This window comes from Chroicocephalus ridibundus, chromosome 10 (assembly GCF_963924245.1).
Source record: "Chroicocephalus ridibundus chromosome 10, bChrRid1.1, whole genome shotgun sequence".
Lineage (NCBI taxonomy): Eukaryota > Metazoa > Chordata > Aves > Charadriiformes > Laridae > Chroicocephalus > Chroicocephalus ridibundus.
Genome location: NC_086293.1, coordinates 15,403,875 through 15,427,077, shown reverse-complemented (window position 1 = coordinate 15,427,077; position 23,203 = coordinate 15,403,875). Strand labels below are relative to the sequence as shown.

At 36.6% G+C, this 23,203-nt stretch overlaps 1 protein-coding gene across 1 annotated transcript in view; it reads right to left on the bottom strand.

The window, feature by feature from the left end:
* SUCLG2 (succinate-CoA ligase GDP-forming subunit beta) overlaps positions 1 to 23,203 on the bottom strand; it is a 133,649-nt gene that overhangs the window by 88,305 nt on the left and 22,141 nt on the right. Inside the window, exon 2 of the mRNA XM_063348286.1 lies at positions 18,010 to 18,151. Within this exon, the coding sequence (XP_063204356.1) occupies positions 18,010 to 18,151 (142 nt within the window). The remainder of the gene's footprint in view (positions 1 to 18,009; positions 18,152 to 23,203) is intronic.

Below are 23,203 nucleotides of genomic sequence, written 5' to 3'. Positions count from 1 at the left end.
CAAATTCATCACAAATGTAGCTGTTCTGATATCAATAGATTTTTCTTCAAAGTAAATAGGATGCACAGCATCTGAACCAGAGCTTTAAAGCCAAACATATTGGATACATGAGAAATGAAATCAGATAATGTACACAATAATATTCTTTTGCTTTATTACCACCGATCTGAAACTGAACATCTACAATCATGTCTTTTCTTTCAATTGACCAACACCAAACTGCTTTTCTGACATTACCTCAACTGACTTTTGCAGAACCAACTCTGCATTTGCTAAAGGAATTTTTAAGCAGCGGCAACTAAATTGAGGTTAGGTTCTACTCACTTGCAGCCTGCAGCAAAGTCAAAATATCAACAATTTCCCAGGTTTTCAGCATAAGGAACATTATTAGAAGGCAAACAGGTTTAAACGAAACCGTAGTATGTCACAGAACAATGACCTGCATAAAAATGAAATGTCCCACCCTTCAAGGCAGCCTGTATGGTGTCCCAGAAGGCCAAACCAGAAGACAGAATAAAGCATAAAGGTTCACTGTCCCCAGGGCAAAGCACTGCCAATGTGCTTGTAACCTAGGAAAACTGCAGAGGGACAAGGGACCTGGCAGCAAGAGAAGAATATCAGTGATGAACCTGAACCATCCTGCGAAATAAAATAATTTCCCCTAGGAGTGGGTTGTTTCATAGCTCTGTACAGTGCAGCTCTAGAGAAAAGCTTCAGCCAGCAGTGCAGAAAAGGTGTTGATAGAGAGAACAAGACATCTGAGGCTCTGACCTTGGCCACCCATATTAGTCATGTGTGCTCCATACAACAGACTTTTCATAAAGCTCTCAACTGTCCTAGCCTAATGAAAGAAGAAACGGGACAACAAATAAAATTGAAAATTAAGAGCGGATTACTTTCAGCAGAGAGCTACAGTGAACTTCTGCTCTCCTGCCCAAGAAGTGAAGTGATAAAGAACCACAATGACATCTGTGACATCGCAGACCGAGCAGGTAGAGTTGGCAGTTTGCTGTTGACGTCTCCCAGGAACTATCCTGTCACACAATCAATTAAGCAAACAGACAAAGAAAGAAAAAAACTTGCAAATGAGTACAGTTAGAAAACCAAGCACATTTCATTACTGCTATAATCATTTTTCTACACGGCTTCTTTGTTACTCACCTAATTCAGACCATTATTTGTCACCAGAAGTTAAGATTTAACTCCACATTAAACCAGCTGCAAGTAATTGGAAGTGGCTTAAAATCTATGCAGATCAACCAGACAGCCAGATTTTTATTGCTTATGTAACATTGACAACAGCCTCGCAAAGCCATTACATAGGAACACAAATTTAAGGTGTAAAAGCAGTCAATTTCCTTTCAAAGCTTTCATTGCACACACCCGAGGAGGTGGTCCTGGAGCTTCTCAGTGCTTGAGGAAGTCTTGATCAAAAATCACAGGCCTAAACTTTATAAATCACTAGTCATTCGTGACAGTCATTTGTAAGCATCTTCTAAAGGTTCTGTTTTTGAAATGCTACAGTGCAGAGTACCCTTCCCTGAAAACACCAGACTCTGCAAAATACCCCAGAGCTGCCAGCTACAATTGCTTTTTTTGAAACTTCAGACCATCTGTATTTGAAATGAGCATTCTGTAGATAGTTATTTGCATCTCTACCATGCCAAGACATGCCAAAGTACAGAGTCCCAAATGTAAATGCATTCTGCCTGAATGGGTAAAGACCCAGACTGATACAAAACATACATACGAAAATATTTTCCTGCAAAGATGCACCCCGAGTCAGACACAGCCTGTTTATTTTTTTTATATTTTAGTATCCACTGAATTAACATTTTCTGTAGTTACAAAAGTGATGCCTACACAATAATTCCAAAAAGTGGAAATACACTGAAGTCAAATACTTTTGTAATTATTTTCAATTTTTTATATTTATGCAGAAGATAATGAATACACTTCATGAAAGAACTTTCAAATTGTTTTTTTTTTTAGTTTGGGGTGGTTTTTTGTTTGTGTCTTAAAGAAAGTTTTCACACTCCTCCCTTCTGTTTTTTCTGCTGACATTTTAATCTCTTCCTCTTGTAAATATGAGCCTATAAGAATAAATCACATTTATTTTATTAAAGATAAAAACATGATTCGATACAAAGCAGAAAAACCAATCTCCATAAAGTTTCCCTCCACAGTGACTGACATTAGTTTTTATACAAAGATTCAAATATGTATCCAGCAAGGCATTTAAGCTTGAGGATTTCAGGATTTCTTCTCTTGCATTACATATTATGCTCAAAAAAAAAAAAAAAAAAGTGATAGCTTTGGCCAGTTCTAGCAAAATAAATTCTGTAATGAGGAACCTGACACATCTGAGAACTGTTGTCCATATTAGCACCAAAGAACTTCACAAAATTAAGATAAAGTAGTATTTTTTTACTTTTATATTCAGGTCACTTTTTCTCCCAACATTGTTGATTCAGAGGAAAAAAAAAAATACCCTTGATTCTTCTGTAAATGTATTCTGCCTGGAAAAGTGCCTGTATGAAGCACACCAGGGAACAGGAGTGCAAGCAGCCCATATCACCTTGCCCTTTGTTTAGATTGTCAGTTTTTCCTTTTGATCTTTCTTTGCAGTTGAAGAACCAAAAATTGATTTTCCCAGTTGAACTAAAGTAGAAAAAGCACAATGTTTTATTTAAGATCCTTCACTCCCGCACATAGGCCTATTTCTTTCTTTATATACAAAAGAAACTGTCTTTTTGTTCTTGTAAAAAAATATTTTCAAGTGGGGAACGCTCTCATTGTACTGAATGTGGCTTCATAACAAAAAAAAAGTTGGGGGGGCATGTGATTAAAAAGCCCAAATATTGGCCTCCTGCAGAGGAGCACACACACCTCACAAACCTTCTGGAGTTAGAGAAACTGAGCTTCGGGGAAGCAGCAGTCATACTTGTTAGGTGTTTGCATAAACCTGTGCTACCAGCAATGTTACACCCAAACCCCTGTTCATAGCCAAAGAGAAAGCACAGCTTACATATAAATACATAGATACATATCAAATCAAGACTATATTGTAAGTACAACCATAATCTTAACAATTTGATAAAAAAATTATTTCAGATGTACTTATTATAGAACAAGAAATAATACCTATATATGAAAAAGTTTCAATAATAAAGCAGTTAAAACTGTCATACAACTATTTGCTAATTTCTACCCCTTTTTCTAGTGTTACTCTCACCCTTCCAGCGCTCTCTTTGGTCTGAAGATTGACAGTTTCATTCTCATCTAGGGCTATTAGAGCAAGTCAACACCATCTGGACTCCTTTGTTTGGAGGAATATGATGTTGATTTTGATGGTTTCTTCTTTCTCACTCTACGATCCACATATTTAAAATTTGCCCCTTTTTCTCACTGGTCCATGGTCATCTGAATTTACGATATACGGTGCCTTTTACAGATACTAGATACCAGCTCTTTGTTCTCCTTGTTAATGCTAAAACTTTTTTTATCCTGCTAGCGCTCTGCATTTGTTTAACTGACCATGGGTGAGTTACTCACAGCTGTGGGATCTCCAGCACCAGGTTGTGCTCTGTCTCTCGTCACCCTGTACCTGTGCTCTGCTACACCCCACCCTGTATTATACCAGGCCTGCGTTCCTCTATATTGCATCATTACATTAGTTGCAAAACCACAGTGGTGTCATACAAAGATAAACAAAAGTAAACCAAATTACCCACAGACACCTAGTCAATTAGAAAAAATGCTGTTACAGCTAAACCAAGTAAATCGAAGTTGCAAGAAGTCAAGAAAAGTTCAGAGAAAGGAAGTCTGGCCAGCCTCACTCCTGAGGCTCTGGGAACTGTACAGAGCTCATGGCCTGTCGCTAGCAATAGCAACACCATATTACAGGGCTACAGGGTCACAGTGAGAAGCACTAGTTAGTAGAAAAGCTCCTGACTTTACTCACTGTTACACAGCACTAATAAAATGTAAGTAAAACCAACAGAACTGCTGCGCCAGTCTCAGATGCGATGAGATTTTCCCACATCTCACTGAAGACTATGTAAAGATAATAGCACCTTTTAAGAGCAATCCTGAATCACCAGAGAAAGCCATGACTTCTAAAAAAAAAAAAAACCAACAAAAAAACCCACCACCAAGCTATATTCCATTTCATGTTTCCAGTAATTCTCAAAGATAAACTTTTCTACTTAAAAGTTCTGACACGCTCACCATGCCGTCAGCGAGCCCCTTAGACATCTTTCATCAGGTGATAATGCCATCTATCATCTTATTTAAATATAATAGATGATTATTGAATAACAAATATTGTGTGATCTATATTATTATTAAATACACATTGTAACCCACTGTTTGACCAAAATTATTGAATTTAATAATGAAATTCTTCTATTGTCATCACAACTTGCATTTCAGAATGAAGTGTTGATACTGGTAGAAAACAAAAAAGTTCCACAACACCTACAGGTAATATTGGTGCTTGTGGACTCCAAATTTCCTGTGTTATCTGCATAAATTCTTATTAAATCCTTGAAGAAAGCTGAGCTTACAAACTGCTGAGCTGCTGTTGAACCCCACAGGAAAGCTGAGGACACACACGTTCACAAATGCCCCCTTAGATGCAGAAGAACCTCCTGCCCATTGCCGGCTTTCCAGTGCTTCCCTTGACTGTTCTGGTCTTTCTAATCTCTCTTGTTCTGTGAACTTGGAAAGGCTTACACAGCTTTGCCCAAGCATTTCATTTGAATCAATTCAGCATTTGATTTGTCACATAGGATTTTATTCAGAACAGTTTGCTAGATAGCATACCAAATTCTGTATCATTATGGCTGAACAGTCTGTAGTGAGGACAATCACTGAGAAGTTTAAATCCAAGGAATATAAACTGAGATTCCACTTTAAGATATGTATGATTACCTTTTTAGAACTTGCAAAGAGGACAAGACAACCAAATTCTGGTATTGAATAAGGCATTTTTTAGTTAGTTAGAAGATACAAAAAGCACTACATACCCAAGTCTCAATTATTAGCAGTGCTGAACTGGTTATTTAGAAGCCAACATGCCTTCCTCATACCATAGCCTGTCCCATGTAGACCTTTCCTCGTCCTTTGAGGGAAATACAAACATCCTACTCACCAGTTTTAACAGCTTAGTATTTATATCTCAAGCTCCCATCACTAACTTAGCAGCAAAGATATAAATATGTATATTACAGTTAGACTTCACGTTTTTCAGGTTTCATAACGTTAAGTTAGCTTAGAAAAATGAGTGTAAGAGCAATAGAGAGACATTAGCTTTCAGTTTGGCAGTCAGCATTTACAGGGAAAGATGCATCTCAATATGATGTTGAAATCAGTCGAGCTGTTTCAATTAGGCTTACTGCAAGATGAGCTCTGTGGGGACTTTGCAGGTAGGTATTATGCTTAGAACTTGAATTGTATATATTTTACTGAAATTGCACAGCGTAAACATCACAATGAATGAGCAGTCGTCTCAAACTGTGGAATTTGCAGCTTTGTCAATTACTCACATATAAAGGGAATTTTTCTGGCCAAAAATGTAAAATTGGAATAAGCAGCAACTGTGTTTGCAAAGAAAGAGAACATGCAGCTGATTTAAGTGTTTTGCACCCCTACTGAACCTACAGAGGGACCGACACAACAGGTGAACAAGAACATTTTGAATGTTCACATTCCTTATGCACAGCACTGTTCAGCAGCTTCTCAGCTTCAGAAGAGCAGGGCTGTGAATCAAGTCTGTGCTGAACTTGTCAGCAGCAGATGCTCGCATCTGTGCGCCAGCTTCATAACCATGGTCCAGCCGAGAGTTTGTAGGCTCAGCTAACCTGCTTATAAGTGACCTAAGCACCATCCCAACTGCCCCTCCTATGAATCCTCAAAACCAGATGCTCCCTCTGACATCCCGACAACTGTTAAGAACTGGTTAATATTTCATTAACATAAGGTCAGGAAGTTGCTTTACCACATCAGAAAACCCAGTTCTCAAGTCCTGCATATAGTCACTTAATTGTGTCTGCCTGGTTTACAAATTAGAGGAATTAACTGCTAAAAAAAAAAATGCTACAATAGATTATTACTTTTCTCTATGCTGCAGAAAATAGTTCCAGATTTTATTGAAGTGTCAGGTATAGAATAGGGCAATTTTTCTTTAAAAGGCAAAATTTTTGTGTGGTGTTCTGTTGCTGCTTCTGCCATCTTTTCCAACCTTCTCACTTTGAGGCCAAGTTCAGAACTTATATTTGAGGCAGTATAAATTACATCTGTGTAAATAATGGTCACAGTTAACTCCCAGAAAGTCTCTTGTGGTATAATTTACCGAAGAAGATACAAAAGAACAGGGATGTAAATAGCTACAACAATTCGTAGAGAGACAAGAGAACATATAATTAGCATTGCCCTACCCGCTGTTACCTGCGCTAATTGCATTCCTTTCTGCACAACTGACAAGTATCACATCATACAGACATCTTCAGTGCTACACAGCTCCTGTTAAATTACCTCTGAACCTTAGCCCTTAAAAATCTCCCTCTAGTATTAATGTTGTCTCGTTTACTTCCTTTCTTCATCAGCCTACAGTTTTCTGAAGGAATGCTTACTAGAGTCTATGGAAGTGCATAGGAAGTGCATCCTATTTACAGGATACTAAGTGTCAAACACTCGATGTAAAACATAGCCATAAATTGGAAGGCAAAACAATAAAATTGTGAAAACAGAGACAAAGCTGAATAAAGTCAAAAGACACAGGATTCTCATTTTGGAAAACAACAACATGAAATACTTTAAATTTTTTCATCTCAAAATTGTAGAAAAACCCTTTTCCGTACAAAAACATCTTGAAGTGTCTAACTTAGCTTCTTATGGATCAAAGAAATAACAAAGTAAACACTATATGCATACACACTTCAAATAGGAATGCCACTCAAAAGAAAAATAAGCAAGTTATTTATAGCACATATTAATCACCATATTTAAATGGCAGATTACTTTATGGCATGAGACAAAAGCCTCTATTTATAGGGGGCAAAAATGTTATAAGAAAGAATAGTTTTTTCTAAGATAGTTAAATTTGCAATAATCAGTCTCAAATCTCTCTTGTTCCACTCATATCCCAACACACACAAAACAAATGCTGTATTATACTGAAGGTAAAATGTGGAAAGGCCAAAAAGCAAAAGAAAAATCAACCACACTGAACATTTAATGAGCTAAAACAAAAACCTGTGTAAAAGATTCATCTGCGGTAACAAGAACAAGAGGGGGTGTTGGACATGCAGACACAGTATAGGATTATTATGACAATAATCTTCAGTGGAGCACAATACTCACACACAGTAAGATTAGGAAAACTGCTACTAAAATACACATATGAGTAACTGGAGGAATAGAGGGATAAGACTTGGCAGGGAGCAGAGGGAAGCGCACTGCAGTACTGGTGAATCTCCCCAGTGACTTTATATTGTTAACTATTTACACGATAAACTTTTCATGGCTGCCTTTCTTTCCCTTCTTTGTAAAAAGACTGGTGCTGTTCTTAAGCATTTAGAACAATAAATATATTTAAGATTTATAGCCCGAAGTTCAGCCCTATTTATCTTACTCAGGTGAGCAGTCCAACTAAGCCCAGGGGAGGTACAAGAAAAATGTTCTCCTTCACAATGACACAAGAAACAATAGCTGACTTTAACTGTAGGACAGGGTAGAGTATACCACATATAGGTAAAACTGTCAACTTCAGATTTTTCTTAACAAAATGAAAATCACTTAAAATAAGAGCATAGGTAACCTCTGGAACTAAACTGAACATGATACTCACTAAGTGTTTTTCGTGATGACATTCTCAAGGGTTAAAGCCTTATTTAAAATATACTGTGAGGCAGGAAGTCAGATAATAACTCCCAATTGAATCCAGCAGGGTTACAAAGACACATTTCATATTCATAAGTGTCTTGAAATATTTTAGTTTTCTTAAACTGCAAATATTTGAAGAAATGTAGATAAACATATTTTAAATTCACAGCACTTTCTCAAATATGAAGTAGCAGATTAACAAAATGTCAGAACATCCTCAGCTTCAAAAACTGCTCTACCATTTTAGGTAGAGATTACCTACCCAAAAAAAAAAATAAAAAAATCACAGCCTCTTACAATCTTACTTCTCAACTGCTGATGTATTCAGAGTATCAGCTTGTAAATTGCTCCCATCTTTAAAGATAAAACAAGCTCTTGCAAGTCATACTACCCTCCGCAAAATACCAGCTAAGATTACTTCATAGACTGGAGGAGGCTGTAGGAGGAAAAGCGGGGAAGGGAATCACAGGATGGAGGCTGTGCACTGTGTGTTCTCGGAGCTTTGGACAAGCTGAAAGGCCAGCAGTCAGAGAGGATTTCTGACTTGGTTCAAAACCATGTGCTTTTATAGCAAATGAACAAGCTAAAATCCTTACACATCAATCACAACCCATCCTAAACTGCTACCTATTCCATAAAGACAAAAGGTATAGGAAACTTAACAGAAACAAAGAAAAAAAAGTAACTTCTTCAACTGAATTATATACAGAAAGCGGTTATCCAACAGTAGCACTTTCCTGCGGTACCCTGTGTCACCTGGGGGACACTAGTGGAAATCAGGGAAATCACGAGAGTATCAAAGTAGGGCAATAACCAGAACTGTTGTCTTAAACACTCAAGAGAAGAAATGGTAAAAGACAGAGTAATAATTTGGAATTCAGTTAAAGAAAAGCATCTGAGTAAGAGCTGTTTTTTCAACATAAGTTTAACTATTAATTTGAAGGAACTTATCACTACTCAAAACTTCAGTTTGTAAAGTTTCCCAGTTTTACCCGGTCTAAATCTAGCTCAGTTCCCCCCGTTGTTTAATGTGTTGATCATCTGAGGCCTGATTAGAAAACAAAAGGTCTCTCCATACACCTAGAAGCAATGAGGGGGCAACCAGAGCTAATGTCATATTTGCCCCCTTTGCAGAAGAAACTGCAGCCTCAAATAAAATCAGTTTCAAGGATAAAAACGTTCACGGTATGGAGGAGGGAACAGATTATACAGTTCTTTGAAGGAATTACTACCAAACTACTGACCACATGAAAGAGTTTTGCTAGTAAGTACCTAACAGACACTACAAAAGGGGCTAATTATAAATTATCCTCACCTCTAGACTGCCATCAGCCCACTCTCAGATTTTATACTAATTCAATTCAACATGATTTTGCTACTAGTACTCCCATTAAAACATTTAATTTAAAAACCATGCACACCCCATTTTTACAGCCATAAGTGTCAATTACGCTTCTGACACCCTTATAGAAGAGATTACATACTGCCAGGCTGATCACATAGAAGATGCAGAACTACTTAGCGCAGACCCATCAATCTCAGAAGCTCTGTCACCTCTTTTCAAGTTTCTAACTAATAAACACTATTTCAAAAATTAATACTTAAAACACGTCTCCCACTGAGGGTTTATATCATGTAAAGAAAAGAAGCACGATTCTTCTGATCGCAGCCACCCCAACGATCACACCACAAATGCAGCCATAGTAATGAGACCCAGGGAGGAAAAACTACAGACTGCCAGCTGAGAATCTGATCTTTTCCATCACAAGTTAAACCCATAATATTTGCAGTATTTGTTACCAAAAATGTGCTAAGATGTAGTTACTAAGAACACACACATTTCTTTTAAATAAATACATCAAGCTTCACAGGAAATAAGAGAAGAATTCTCAAGTGAAAGTGACACATGGCTTCTGGACAATAACCGTTATTTTATATCTTGTCCCGTGCAGTTAAAATACAAGTGCGAATTAAATGATTGTTCAAGCAAGCTGGTATTTCTTTCAACAGTGCTGTAGTTTATATCAAATGACAAAACTGGATTCAGTTCTGCCTTGAAACACATGCAGTCGGTGATGGCAGAATCCTAAAAACCAGCACAAGTCATTTATCTTCCATCAGAAGCGGACGTCCCCAACAGGGGATATACTGTGGTATTCAGATAAAAACAGCAGCAATAAATATAGGTGATTTGAAAAAAAATTACTATTTACAGATTAATCTACAGATGTTACAATAGGGTTTTACAAATGTAAGCCAAAGCAAATGCTTTATCATTCCAATGCCAGCAAGAGGAACAAACAAGGAAAAACAACGAACAGAAAAGAAAGAAATTCAGTTTCAGGAATCAGACCCCAAGTATTTAGAAGCAGATGGGCACCTAGAGAGTGTAGAAGGTGTGATTTCTCTCCTTTACACAGCTGCTAGTATTGCAGAGACAACAATGTTGTTTAGCGTTTCATACCTTATACATAAAGCATGCCTAATGGTTCTGATTTTATGCATAAAAAAATGAAAGTTTCATGCAGCTGCTTCTCAATTACGCATCTGGTTATTGTTTTGCAGCTGCAAAGCTACCTCAAAGAAATCTAAAATATAGTGTGACAAGGCTGGAATAAATACCAGCAGTCATCTTGTACCTTCCTTGTGAAATGTTGCATTTTTTTTTTTACCACTTGTTAAAATTCCTGACTCAAGAGCTAGGGCTTCTGTCACCACCTTCTTTTATAAACAAAAATCTACTAATATATTTAACACAACTGAAATTTGTAAATGACCACTTTCGATGGCACACATTAAATATAAAATTCAGCACACCATTTCTAGAGTATTTTTTACTTTGTGTTGTTACTTCCAAGTAGCTATTTTGGTAATTTGATCAGAAATCCAACACAGAGAACAATAAGTCAGCACAACATTAGTGTCAGACATCTGAAATGAGATTTTGATTTGTTAGCTCCCTAGCCATTACTCATATTACTATAAATCTATTGAATATGAAGACATTTGGTGACGAAGAATGGTTATAAAATAACCAACTATTGTAAGCAGTCTCAAGCTTGCATTTAGTGACTCATGCTCAGCATGTAATTTTCTAACAAAGGGAACAGATAAGAAAAATAGAACAGATTTGTTTTTCATAACAATGCATTTGAAATTAACTATTTCTGTAATTCCTCATGAGATGGAGGGTCCTTCGAAGAATTTCCATATCTAAAAATATTAATAAAGCAACAATTTGTATTTAACTTGAAACGGAAAGGCTTAACTTGAAACAACACAATACCCAGTGGTAAGCTCTGACAAAATCTTTTATTAATTTTTTCTCAAAACTCAAAATCACTGTTAGATAAGCTGGAAGTTTTTCCGCCTGCTTTTCTGGCATGCAGGATGCAACACATGCAGCCATTACCAACAAATGCGTGTGCTTTTAGACAGCTGCCCATTTTTCACACAGGTGCCAAGGGCTTATGTGGAAAGAAGTTGCTAAGCTGAAGAGGGGGAACAAGGCATGCAGTAAAGCTAAGTGAGAGCCCCCGTGCAGGGTTTACCAAGGATAATCCACTGCTTAAATACTGCTGTGCTTAAAGTTTTGCCACTTCTTAGCAGCCTCTGAGAAATAAAGTTTCTTAGCACAAAACTCAGAGGAAGGAGGGAATCAAGGGGGAGGGAGAAGCAGCAGGAATTACAAGATTCAAAACCAACCACACAAAACACGTACACAAAGAGGAGAAAGCAGGAGCATTTTAAGGCTCATGTCCAGGGATAAAGGTCCTGCTACACAGCAGGGGAAACAGCCATTCTGTATGAAATCCTCAAATGGAAACCGTAATTCCACCTTAATTGTGCCTTTGTGTGCTTTAGCTTCCAAGACAGATTAAGCTAAAGCACCTAAAAGCAATCTGAGAGCAAATGAAGAATGTGCATAAAAAGACCTACTATCAAATAGGTACCACACTCCAGACTTGCACTATATCTGTATCACAGCAAATTCACCACGACTTTCTAAGAAAATCCTTAGTAAAGCAGGTTTCAGTGAATACAACCCTTAAACACCTTTCCTAACTGCTCTCATTTTCCATGACTGATTTTTTCACCCAGTAGATGGGGTAAGTAAATTGGATCAGTGACATATTGATTATTAAGCCTCATACAAAAAATTCCTTTAAACAACGGTGACATACAAGGCATTGCCTTCATAACTTCTACTCTAGTTATTTATTCTCATTGTTTCCAGATGAGTGAGATTTTTTTAAATTGTTGGCACCACAATTAAATTTGAAAATTTTTCCAAAGATCAAACCATTTCAAAGTTGAAAAATACAGAAAAAAATATTACTCGAACTGTCAGCAATCATTATTTATTTTCTGATCATACACAGAAACATTAATTTCTATGATCGCTGTGTCAAGCAACAGGCGGTCTAAGCAAAGCACTTCACCAAGCAAAAATAAAGTATGCACAGAAACATACAGTGGCTGTTAGCTGTACGCAACTGCTAAATATTTGTTGTAAGTAGGATAAGATAAAACTGACCGTTTAGCACAAAAAAGGAAGAGGCTTTTCTCTATCAGAACTCATAAGGTGGAAGATGGCATTAGGAAGAAAGAAAATAGATACAATAAGGAAAGGGCTCTAAGAAAGCATAGGAAATTGGACAAGGGACAGAAAGAGATTAAAACTATAAAAGACAGCAAATTTTGTGTAGTTTTGAAATGGATACATTCACGAGGTGCCTATGAAGAGTGGGAGTAAAGAGAGTCTTAACAGGTATTTCCTATTAATGACAAGTTGCAGGAAAATGCAGATTCCCTCTAGTCTCAAATTTCACCACTCAGACACAGCAAAATCCATTAACTGAAAACCTGCTAAATGGAATAAGAGGAATACTCGCGCTCAATAATGCTGAACATGGTTCAAAGGCAGCTCATCCACTACTAGTTTTCTATTAAATTTAAAAGGTTGTTTTCTAAATACTTACCCATTTGAGAATAGAATCATATTAGTCAATAACTTATAGCATTATTTTGCCTGAAAGGATAGTTTCAGAAAGCCATAATTTAAGTATACAGAACTTTAATAAAAGCTGTCAGAGAAAATAAGAGGACTTATGGGAGAACTGTTCCTTAAGAGTGAGCAAGTTCATTGCGTACAGCTCCATGGAACACTATTTCAGCAACGCGTGATTTTTCAACATATGCAGAGACGCATAAGCCACAGGTCTCTAAAAAATAACTAGTTATAACCACTAAGTACATAGGGTTTTTTGAGAAATAACTCATTACGCACAGGTGAAAAATTATTCCTACACAGCGAACCATACAACGGAAAGAAATAAGGAAACCACAGAAACACTGAAGGAGGCAATTCCTCTCCTACCTATCCTGACAGATAGAAGAAAGAATTAAACCGTGTAAGCAAAGCACATGATGGCAGTAAAAAAAAAGTCATCTAAGTAGCTAACAAACTCAAAAATTGAGGAGGAAATTCAGTCACTTAAAGATAACTTTAACAACAGAGGACTGGTCTGTAGGGGATACTCATAGAAAAGCTATTCCTGGTATAACAAAACACCCCCTAAACTCACATTTCTAGTATCCTCAGAAACATCAGGTTCAAGGATCTTTTTCATTTTTCCTAACATAAAAGCTTCGATTAAATGGAAAGAGAATTGTCACCAACAATTTCTTCATAATATATACAAAAAAGGACATTACAAAGCTAAAGATCAATTTTTGATCCCTTCTAAACATACACTGCTTTTAAGTGGCTTTTTTCAACTCGTACTGGAGAGATGAACTTTCACATAAGGGATCTAAAACAGCATGTAGAGAAGCAGCCTTCCGTCTAAATTAAACATAGCCAAAGGGGAAAAAGGCAGCAGGCTGAGACAGGAAGGAGACCGGGGATCACATGACTGAGCACTCTTTCAGTATTCGAAAAACTGGTGAATAATAGGTGACAGGTAAATGACCTCATGGAAAGAGGCTTCAATAAACCTCTTCTGTTCTTTATAAAATACATGTTTACCTCTCGAGCCTGATATAAAAAGCATGCCTTTAGTCCAAAGCCGAATTTTATGACTTCCCTCATGCATAAGGCAATAGAAATAGGATTTGCAGAGACTATATTTTGTTATACAATTTTTTAAAGAAGAGTGAATAAAAGCCTTGCACTCAATTCAATTGCATTTCTCTGTGATAGAGTGTGAACACTGCACCTGACTGATTCCTAAATGTAATGAAACACTCTAAGTGGCAATGGGCAGCACTCTATTGCTTTTGTTAAAAATCAGAAAAAGAAACGCATGCCAAGCTTCCAGCATCCATTTAGGATTGTCAGCATTTTCCTCCACCTCTCTAAGTTCTCTCCTGATTCAAAGAGCCAACTGACAGTAGATAGTAACACCCTCCAGCATAATTATAACCCCTCTCAGCTTTGTCCACCTACTAGTTTAAAACGACGGTTCCCTTAATAACTTCTCCATCAGGCAGAACACAAAGAACAGTGCACGAGCTGAAGCAGACTTAAGGGCGTAAGGTGGGGAAGGCTTGAGAAAATGACGGACCCGGAAACGATGCCCAGCGCACCTGCCCGATACAAGCAATGAAAATGCACACACACTAATAGTCTGGGTATTTGTATGCATATATAAGGATTTTTTTCCTTTTACCAATACTACAGTATGAGGAAAAGAAAGAGCAAGAAAGGAAATGCTGCCTTTGGCTAAGCAAGCCCATAACATACCATGGCATTAAGTGAGAATCAGATCAGAAGGCTTGTGAGTTAATGCAGGAACAGCCAGATGATCTTACATTTCAGACAAAAACTCAGCTCCCAAATATTTCACTTTGTTCTGTTAAATAGCTGCACTAGAACAGTAAGAACTTGTTTACAGGTTGTGTTTCTTCAGATGGCAGATCAAGCAATGCCATACTGTTGTAGCAAAACAACACATCTTTTTCTTTTCTCTCTTAAAAACCTAGGAATTTTAACATGAAACACAAAACTGTTTGTGACTGCATTTCTTGGTATTCTGTAAATATCGCTTTCTCTACAAGAGTTGCACCTGAAAATTGCTTAGCACGTAAAAGGCAATGAATTCCTTGGGGACTAATTCTGTATTCCTTATTGTGTACAACTTCTTTTGAAGTCAATATTAGTGATGTCATTTTAATTTTCTTCACATCTGCCATTCTTATCTTAGAAGAAAAAACACCAATCCTTTAATTCCATTAAAATATCCTTGTAGACTGCCTTTCGTGCTGTTGGTAAGATTTGAAAATCTTTGAGAAAATTACTATTCACTGTATCCAGTGTACATATTAATAAAAATAGAGAGCAAGAGAGGAAATGAACAAACCGTAACAAAACTGCTGATACTGGATAAAGGCAAACCCTTTCAAGAGCACTTGCATTAACACCTTCCTGACAAGTGAAGACAGAAGCAAAAACTATCTAACCCTATCTCTTTCCATTGCACCAACGGGAAATCTAACAATAGGAAAACTGGTGACCACAGGCATTGCAGCAGTACAGACAGCTCTGCCAGGCCTGTACTATTTAGTGAAATTGTGTGAATACCACATTTCATAAAGACTTCCATGGCAGGAACTTCTATCCCTTTATCTGTACCCCTTTATCAGACACACAGACCCAAGTGAGTAATGTAATGCTGTAAGATTGCAAAGGAGAATAGTTGTTTCTCCCCTATTTATGATGACAGGTCTATAAAGAACCTCCTTTCACAAGAAAAATAGTGAACCTTTAACTCTGAAGTTTTGATAACTTTATTCTATTTTTATCTTAAAAGTACACTGGCAAGCCTCCATTCTTGTTTGCAGAAGCTGAAGTTAAGGACAGCTGCAATGTGGCATACAGTATCTAAAACACCAGATTTTTGAGCAGGACTTGGCAGGGGTGATTGGCCTCTCTTTTCAACATCTTCTACTGCAGAACACCTGTCCATCAAGAAGCAGCTGCCTCCATTGGTTATTTTCTTTTGGAATATTTGGTACCTCCTGTAGGATGAACTCTTTTGTTTCGCCCATAACTTTTTACTTTGTGTGGTTGCATATTCAGAAGATGGCAGCCCATATCAAATTGTGCAGATAAACCTGAGTGACAGAGATACTACTAGTCTGAAGGATCATAAAGAAGGTAAGTGTGATGAAATCTTGGAACAGCAATGACCACGGCAGCAGAACTTGTCTTCTTGGTGCTTAGTTTTCAAAGTGCATGTTAGAACTACAAGGACAGCACACTATCAGAATGATTACGAGGACATTGTTAATTATTTAGTGCATCAATAGAGTGCGTCAATCATTTCAACATGAAATAGCTTCCACACGATAAAGCACAGTTCTTTAATGCCCAGTAATGCAGCGTGCTTGAATGTAATTATATAAAATGAAGAAAAGTACCACTGATTAATAATATTTTGAGTGTTAACAAGTCACAGTTAAAATACATACAATTTAACTGATAAAGTTTGATTAGCAAGTAATTAATTTTTTTTTATACTTCGCTTTTCATTATTTAAATTTCAACAGGTTTGGGGTTTTTTTTATAGACCAATATTTCTGTGATTTGCAAAGCAGGCAAACTACAGAGGGTATTTAAAATAAATCTGGCATCATAAAACAGAACAGGTTCACTTATTTCTCCAAATAGTTACAGGGATCAAGAACAGTAACAGTTATTGGATAGACAAATCCATTTATGAGTATAATCATGACTAGGAGAATTTAAGTGCTCTAAGATTTGGAAAAAACAGCCACAACTTCAGTTAGCACTTCTTGATTTTCTCAGACATCCAGACATGAGAAAACCCTCCAATTCTATGAGCTTTGCTTTGTGTCAATATTTTTTTAGTTTGCGCTGCCAAATGACTATAACAGTAGCCTTTAATGTTTTTGTTTCAAATATATTTTCAAATACACTGGTTGACATAAGAAGGTTTTAATTACTGAAAAATGTATCACCTTAATAAAGTTATAAAGAGCTCACAAGACATTATGCCAATCGTATTCAGCTACTTGAGGCCTGATGAGATCTTTGATCTAAGTAGTGTTAATTTACTTTCCAGTGTGCAAAACTGAAATGCATTTAACTAAGTGGCTTGTGCATTATGTAAAGCATAAAACAAAGAGTCTTCCTGTTACTAGACAATTAGACTACAGTAATGTCTGTCCTCTAACATTTTGATGTATGATATATTAACAAAAACTAAATGAAAAGAGGAAAACTACGCAAACTACTATTAACTTAAAGTAAAAAACTTCTTTCAGAGTTAGAATTAGGTGACAAACATACTTGAATGTATTTCCTTTTCAGAGAAAAGGTACTACATGAATTCATTTCTGACCCACATTACCATCTTACATTCACCACACTAAAATGAGGATGTTGTCAGAGAACCAAAATGAAGTTCCAGAAGCACGGTCTTCTCTCTCAGACACAGTCAAGTCCCTTTGTGATGGTAACTCAACTCACCTTTATTTTCTCCATATGGACAAACATACACATAAGCAAACATACATTTTTATAATTCACTCCTATGTATTTTATGTCTTCATAGAATCATTGAACAGTTAAGGCTGCAAGGACCTCTGGAGAGCATCTAGTCTAACCAGCCTGCTCAAAGCTGGGTCAGCTAAAGCAGACTGAGTCCAACTGGGTTCTGAATACCTTCAAAATGGAGAGTCCACAACCTTTTTCTTCCTTTGCTTTTAAATAGAGCATTTTTTTATTTGAAAACAACTTCTTATACATGTTCATTTACTTCAGTTCCTTAAGTTATATCAAGTATACAACAACAAATAATTTACTTCAGAAACCATACATGAAGTTATTCTGAACTCTGAGTTATTCAAAATGACATAAATAATGTTAATTAAAGAGTGCATACAAAACATTTTAGAAATAAAGTCCTAAAGAAATATTACTGTTAGAAACTATTGTTCACATATGAAATTAGGCATACATTTATGGTCTGGATAATATATCAAACCTTTTCAATAAGCATCAATTTGAAGATTGTGTACAACTTATTAGAAAGCAATTTATTTTCCAGATTGCTATCTAGTGAAGCAGATTCCTCCCATTATCAGCCGACTTACTTAGTCTCTGAGCAGCCTCCAGGGCATCATTTGCAGAATCAGCTACAAAGAATCTCTGAACTGTAACCCCATGGTCTGCCATTAGTTTTTTGCTTTGGTACTCCTGCAGGTTCAGCCATCGTCTAGGGGTTAATTGAACAGCCTAGAAAAACGAGAGGGGAAAATAACATAATGCTCATTAAGAACAGTTCATGAGACAGCCAACTGAGCTCTTCCACCTCATGGTTATCTCAAACCAGCAGTTAAAAAACAGTGTTTCAGAGAAAAGGTAAAATACGTATTGATTTACCTAAGTGCTGTTTCTTAACATTTGTGCATTCAAAGCGCTCTGAAAGCTACAGATATTTTTTAAAAGCTACACAAGGCTCACTGGGTGATCTTGGCTAGACAAAATGTCTTGCATTTAATATCAATGCAGACTGGTAAACTTGGCTTGAACTCTTAAAGTCTATTTATGTTTTTATATTACCCTCTGCTATAAAAATATTAACAGACTGTTATTTTAAATCAATTGTTTCATTGCAGCATATCTCAGAAGAAAAACAACTGACAATTAGCATCCTCTTGTAGCAAACTATATACTAATATACATACTTTCAGTGGTCTGTTACCTATGCTTAGTTGGTTGCGCTTCTAAGTATATTCTGTTGACCACAACCATGTCAGCCATGCAAGGCCAACAACAGTTGGAGAAGAATTTACCTTCCTTTCTCAACATGCCAGTTTAGATGCTTGCATGTACATATATATATATATATATATAAAAAATATATATATCATAGACACAAAGATATGGCAACCTTACACACCCACAGACATCACATTTGCTGGTCTTGGCGGTAAATGTTGAGTATAGGCACTTTAAAAGTCACAGGACCATTAAGATTTTAAGAAAGGAAACATTTTCCATACAGTATAAATCGTTACAGACAAAAGCAGTAATTAAGGTGCTCTAACTGACTCCTGGCAATGGTATAATGGCAAAGGTGTCACTGACTCCTGGCAATGGTATAATCCCATTTTGTGCCAGCAAAAGATGTTCTTCCCACATGGAGAGACGAATTGTTGTTCTACTGGCAGACAGCCCACAATCAATTCTTGGTTTCTCCTTAAGTAAGGAGCACGGTATGCAAGCTAGCACTATATATTTAGATATATTAGACAACGAGGATTATTTACTATACTAATGCTTTGATCTCTACCAGCACGATAAAAAACATTATCCTAATGCAACTTTATACTGAAAACAAAAAACCTCCATGCCTCCATGTCTTTCAATAATACATAACCTTTTCACAATACTAGAATTTTAAATGCTGTGTTGTATCAAAAGCAAACCTCCGTCTGTTCCTGCTTGCTTTGAAACATAGCACAAAAGATTGATGCATAAAGAAAATACAAACCCCATCTTTTACAGTATATAACCACATGTTTTCTGTAAAAGTGACTCCCACAGAACTTAAGCAGTTACAAATAGCTAAGAACGACACATTTTAAATTCTTTTAACCATAACCTGGTTAACATATTTTAGAAGAATAAAACAACATATTGTCAGTATGCTCCACGGCAATCTCTAATTCTAGGCATCATACAGGAACCTCAGTATGTTTTATATTCCTCCATGTTATTCCCAGACAATATGTTATTACATTTACGCAATGCCTTCAAATATAGGGTCAAAATTTAAAGTCACCTTCATAATTGTTGACATTTAATTTGTTTTCCTATTTTTTCTTTTTTTTCCCTTTTCCTACTAATTCATGATCATTTCCACAAAGGGATTGACACAACGAGCCAAGAGAGACCCTGAAGGTCAATTCTAGCCTCATATGAAAAATGGTCAGAGAATTTCAACCAAAAGCTGATGCCACAAGCCCACAGTTTCTATCAAGCTACAGAAGAATTTTTAGCATGACTGGAGAAAATACAAGTTTTATCCCTGAACCGTCATTAACTTTCTCTTTTTCATTGTTTCTCTAAAGACTACCTCATAATAATGATATTATTATTATGAGGACTTCAGAATACATCATTATTGATACATGCATATAACCCATACATATATACACACGTGCACACTGAAGAGAAGTATCACCTGAATCTGCACAGGCAACCACGAGTCCAGTAACATGTTATTTGACGACTACCATAAGGCTAAAATACATTTCCAAAAGTACACACACACACCATTTCAGCTGTAGCAGCAGCAAAAGAATGAACATCCCAACGTCAAGGAGAAGCTGACCACCTTTGTGGCGGGAGGGAAAGAAGGAGGAAAAACCAGTACACATCTCCATCTGACTAACTGGCTTTCAGCCGCACTGCTCCAGTTGAAAGTTGCACCTGATGTGTGTGCTCCCTCCTCAAGGCCCAGAGCTATAGCAGGAGAACATCTACAAAGACATTTCTCAATCCATTTCTCTTGAGCAAGAAGGAATTTACCAATCCGACTTCCGGGGTTCAGAAAAATAAGCTCACACCTTTAGTTGAAGCGGATTGACTTATACCAAAATAAACAAACCCATCAATTCTAATTTAAATCTGAAAGGAAGAAACCTTGATTTAAACAATCAATTATACTCAAATTCTGTATTTGTATTTTCCAGAAGAAAGATTAATTCGCCTCAGCTGGAGGTTGATTTGAAACAAAGGATAAGTCTATGCCAAGTCTGACAGCACTTTTTGCTCATCTGTTATATATTTATAAATATCTCATAGATACAGTTCTTTATTTTTATGTTATGTAATCCTGTCTTTACTAGGAGCCAAAAGATCGTTGATGCACGTGTCAAGCTGATCTTGGATAGAATTAAAGAAATACAGAAAAAAAAATGTTAAAGTTGCTGTATTAAATAAAAACCTGAGATAAAGTTTTACTAAGGATTTCTCTTATATACAAAAGTATGTTTACTTACAATTTATTTTTCACTTATGCTTAAGTGTGCTTATTTACAATTAAGTGGTTTATATAAAGTTTTCTACAGCTAAGTAATCCAGCTGATAAAATTTTAGTCACTGGGTTTATAATTGAAGAACAAGTCTTCAAAACAGCTTTTATTCATCATTTAAAACAACAGATCAGTTTCACATGTATGTGTTACTAAGCTGATCTAAATTAAATACACAAAAAGGAAAACATTCAAATAATCTTTTTCTGGGGCAGACTTCTGTTGCTGTTGCTTGACAAAAGCCTCTTTCAACACAACTTGCTTTCAAATTTTCTGTTTGGGTAGGAATTAAGTATTTAAGGAATCTGCAATGTAGCACAGTGTGTCAACTGACATCTCCAGTGTTAGCTCAAACCAGCAAGGTTTAAGTAAAAAAAAAAAAAATCTTTTAAAGACTCTCTTATATGGACTGCAAAGGGCCACCACCTAATAAAGGGCACCAGTAATACCTCACAACATGTGACAGATATGGAACAGAGACGACAGCAAGAAAAGCAGCTGAAGCTCTATTTGTTTTATGAAGAAAGGTCATCTCCAGAGCCACCCATCTGGTGTGCCCCACTCCAGCGTCACCTCAGCTCCAGCCTACTTAATGAATAAAGCAAGCAGAGGCAACTTGTAATAAACTCTGTTCCCAACCACCCTTTGGCATGTTACAAAAGCTTTTGGTACATATTTTCAATTTGTAGAACGGCTATAACTCAAAGTGTTCCACAAGGATACTCCAAATCATTTCTGAGATGTTAAAAATCATATTATACACACATACAGTATGTATGTATATATGCATAAGCTTATGGATTGTTCTCTTATAAAAATTAAACAACCAATATTAAGATATTATGAGAATATTTCCTTTAGAAATTATGAACCAGACAGGTCTGAGGAACACAGACAGGAAATAAGAGAATAATTCATTTGAAAGAACTGCCAAAGCAGTCCTAAGGGTGACAAAATTAAGATCTGGCCAAGAACTGTTGGCACAAACTTAAGGATAGTAAGCACATACATTTTTTTCACTCCTATTTTATATGATTCTAAGAGAGACCATCTTACTGAGTGCCAACTGAAGACTTTCAATCAAGACTCTCCACAAAAGACAAACTCCTGGTTGTGAATGAACTACTCAATAAAATTAATTAGTACAGCCTACCACTGTATACAGGAGTACAATATATTTAAGAAAGCAACAGCGACAAAATCTGTATTAGAAGTTCTAAAGAGCAAAGAACGTGAAAAACTTGCTTTAAAGCACTTGCAGTATACACATCATCTGCCTTGAGAAGAGCAGGCAAAATAAAGTAGTTACAAGAGATGACATAAAGCAAAAGCTTTGAATCTGTGCAGATGACTACTCTTTCAAGACCATCTTGAAAAATCAAAACAGTTGCAAGCATATGCATTTTAGGCTTAAGGCACAAAAAAGTGACCATGAGATATCAGAAGTGTGAGTAAACAGATGATTCCCTGAACTAATTCCCAAATCAAAGGTGTTTTGGTTGCAATAAATATATGTCTGAACGATTTAAAAGGGAGAGCAATAACAGAATCAATTAGTCCAAAAACCTTGAAAAATCCTTGCCAGATGATGTTCCCAACCCTCATTTATATGCTTTCCCAATGCACATTTATACCAAGCATTCACAAGAATTTGAGACGGGCTTCAAACAGCTCAAGTTACTTGGACAACATGGATTTCTACACATCCTACAGATAAATATACACCTGAGACTGACCATAACAGCGCTACTGCACAAACGTACAGCCTTAAGACAGCCTAGACAAGATTCTACGAAGTTTTGAAAGAAAGCTATTTCCCATACCTAGTCTCCCATAGGCAGCAATAATCCATCCCTTCCCCTGAGATTTCTTAGGAGGACACTTCAACACGGCACAGAATACAACACCAGCATCACGTGTCTTTGTATTATTTGTTTTCCCATTCTGCAGCTCTACTGTTGTCAACAATTTAATTGCTCTCAGCAGCATTAAACTAATCTGATTCATCAATTGGTGCTAGATTCACCAATGCAGTCCTGCCTCTTAAGAAAGACAGGCTGAGGAATTAGGTTGTAAACTATCATCAGGAAAAATAATTCCAATCTGAAAGGGGGCAGCAAGTAAAAGCAAACTAAAGCACAAGAAAGCAGAGGCTACCTTCTAAGAATTGCTGTTCATTATTGAGTCTCATCACCTTCTATTCATATCTTGAATACTTTTATCTCTTCTACCCGCATATTAGTCA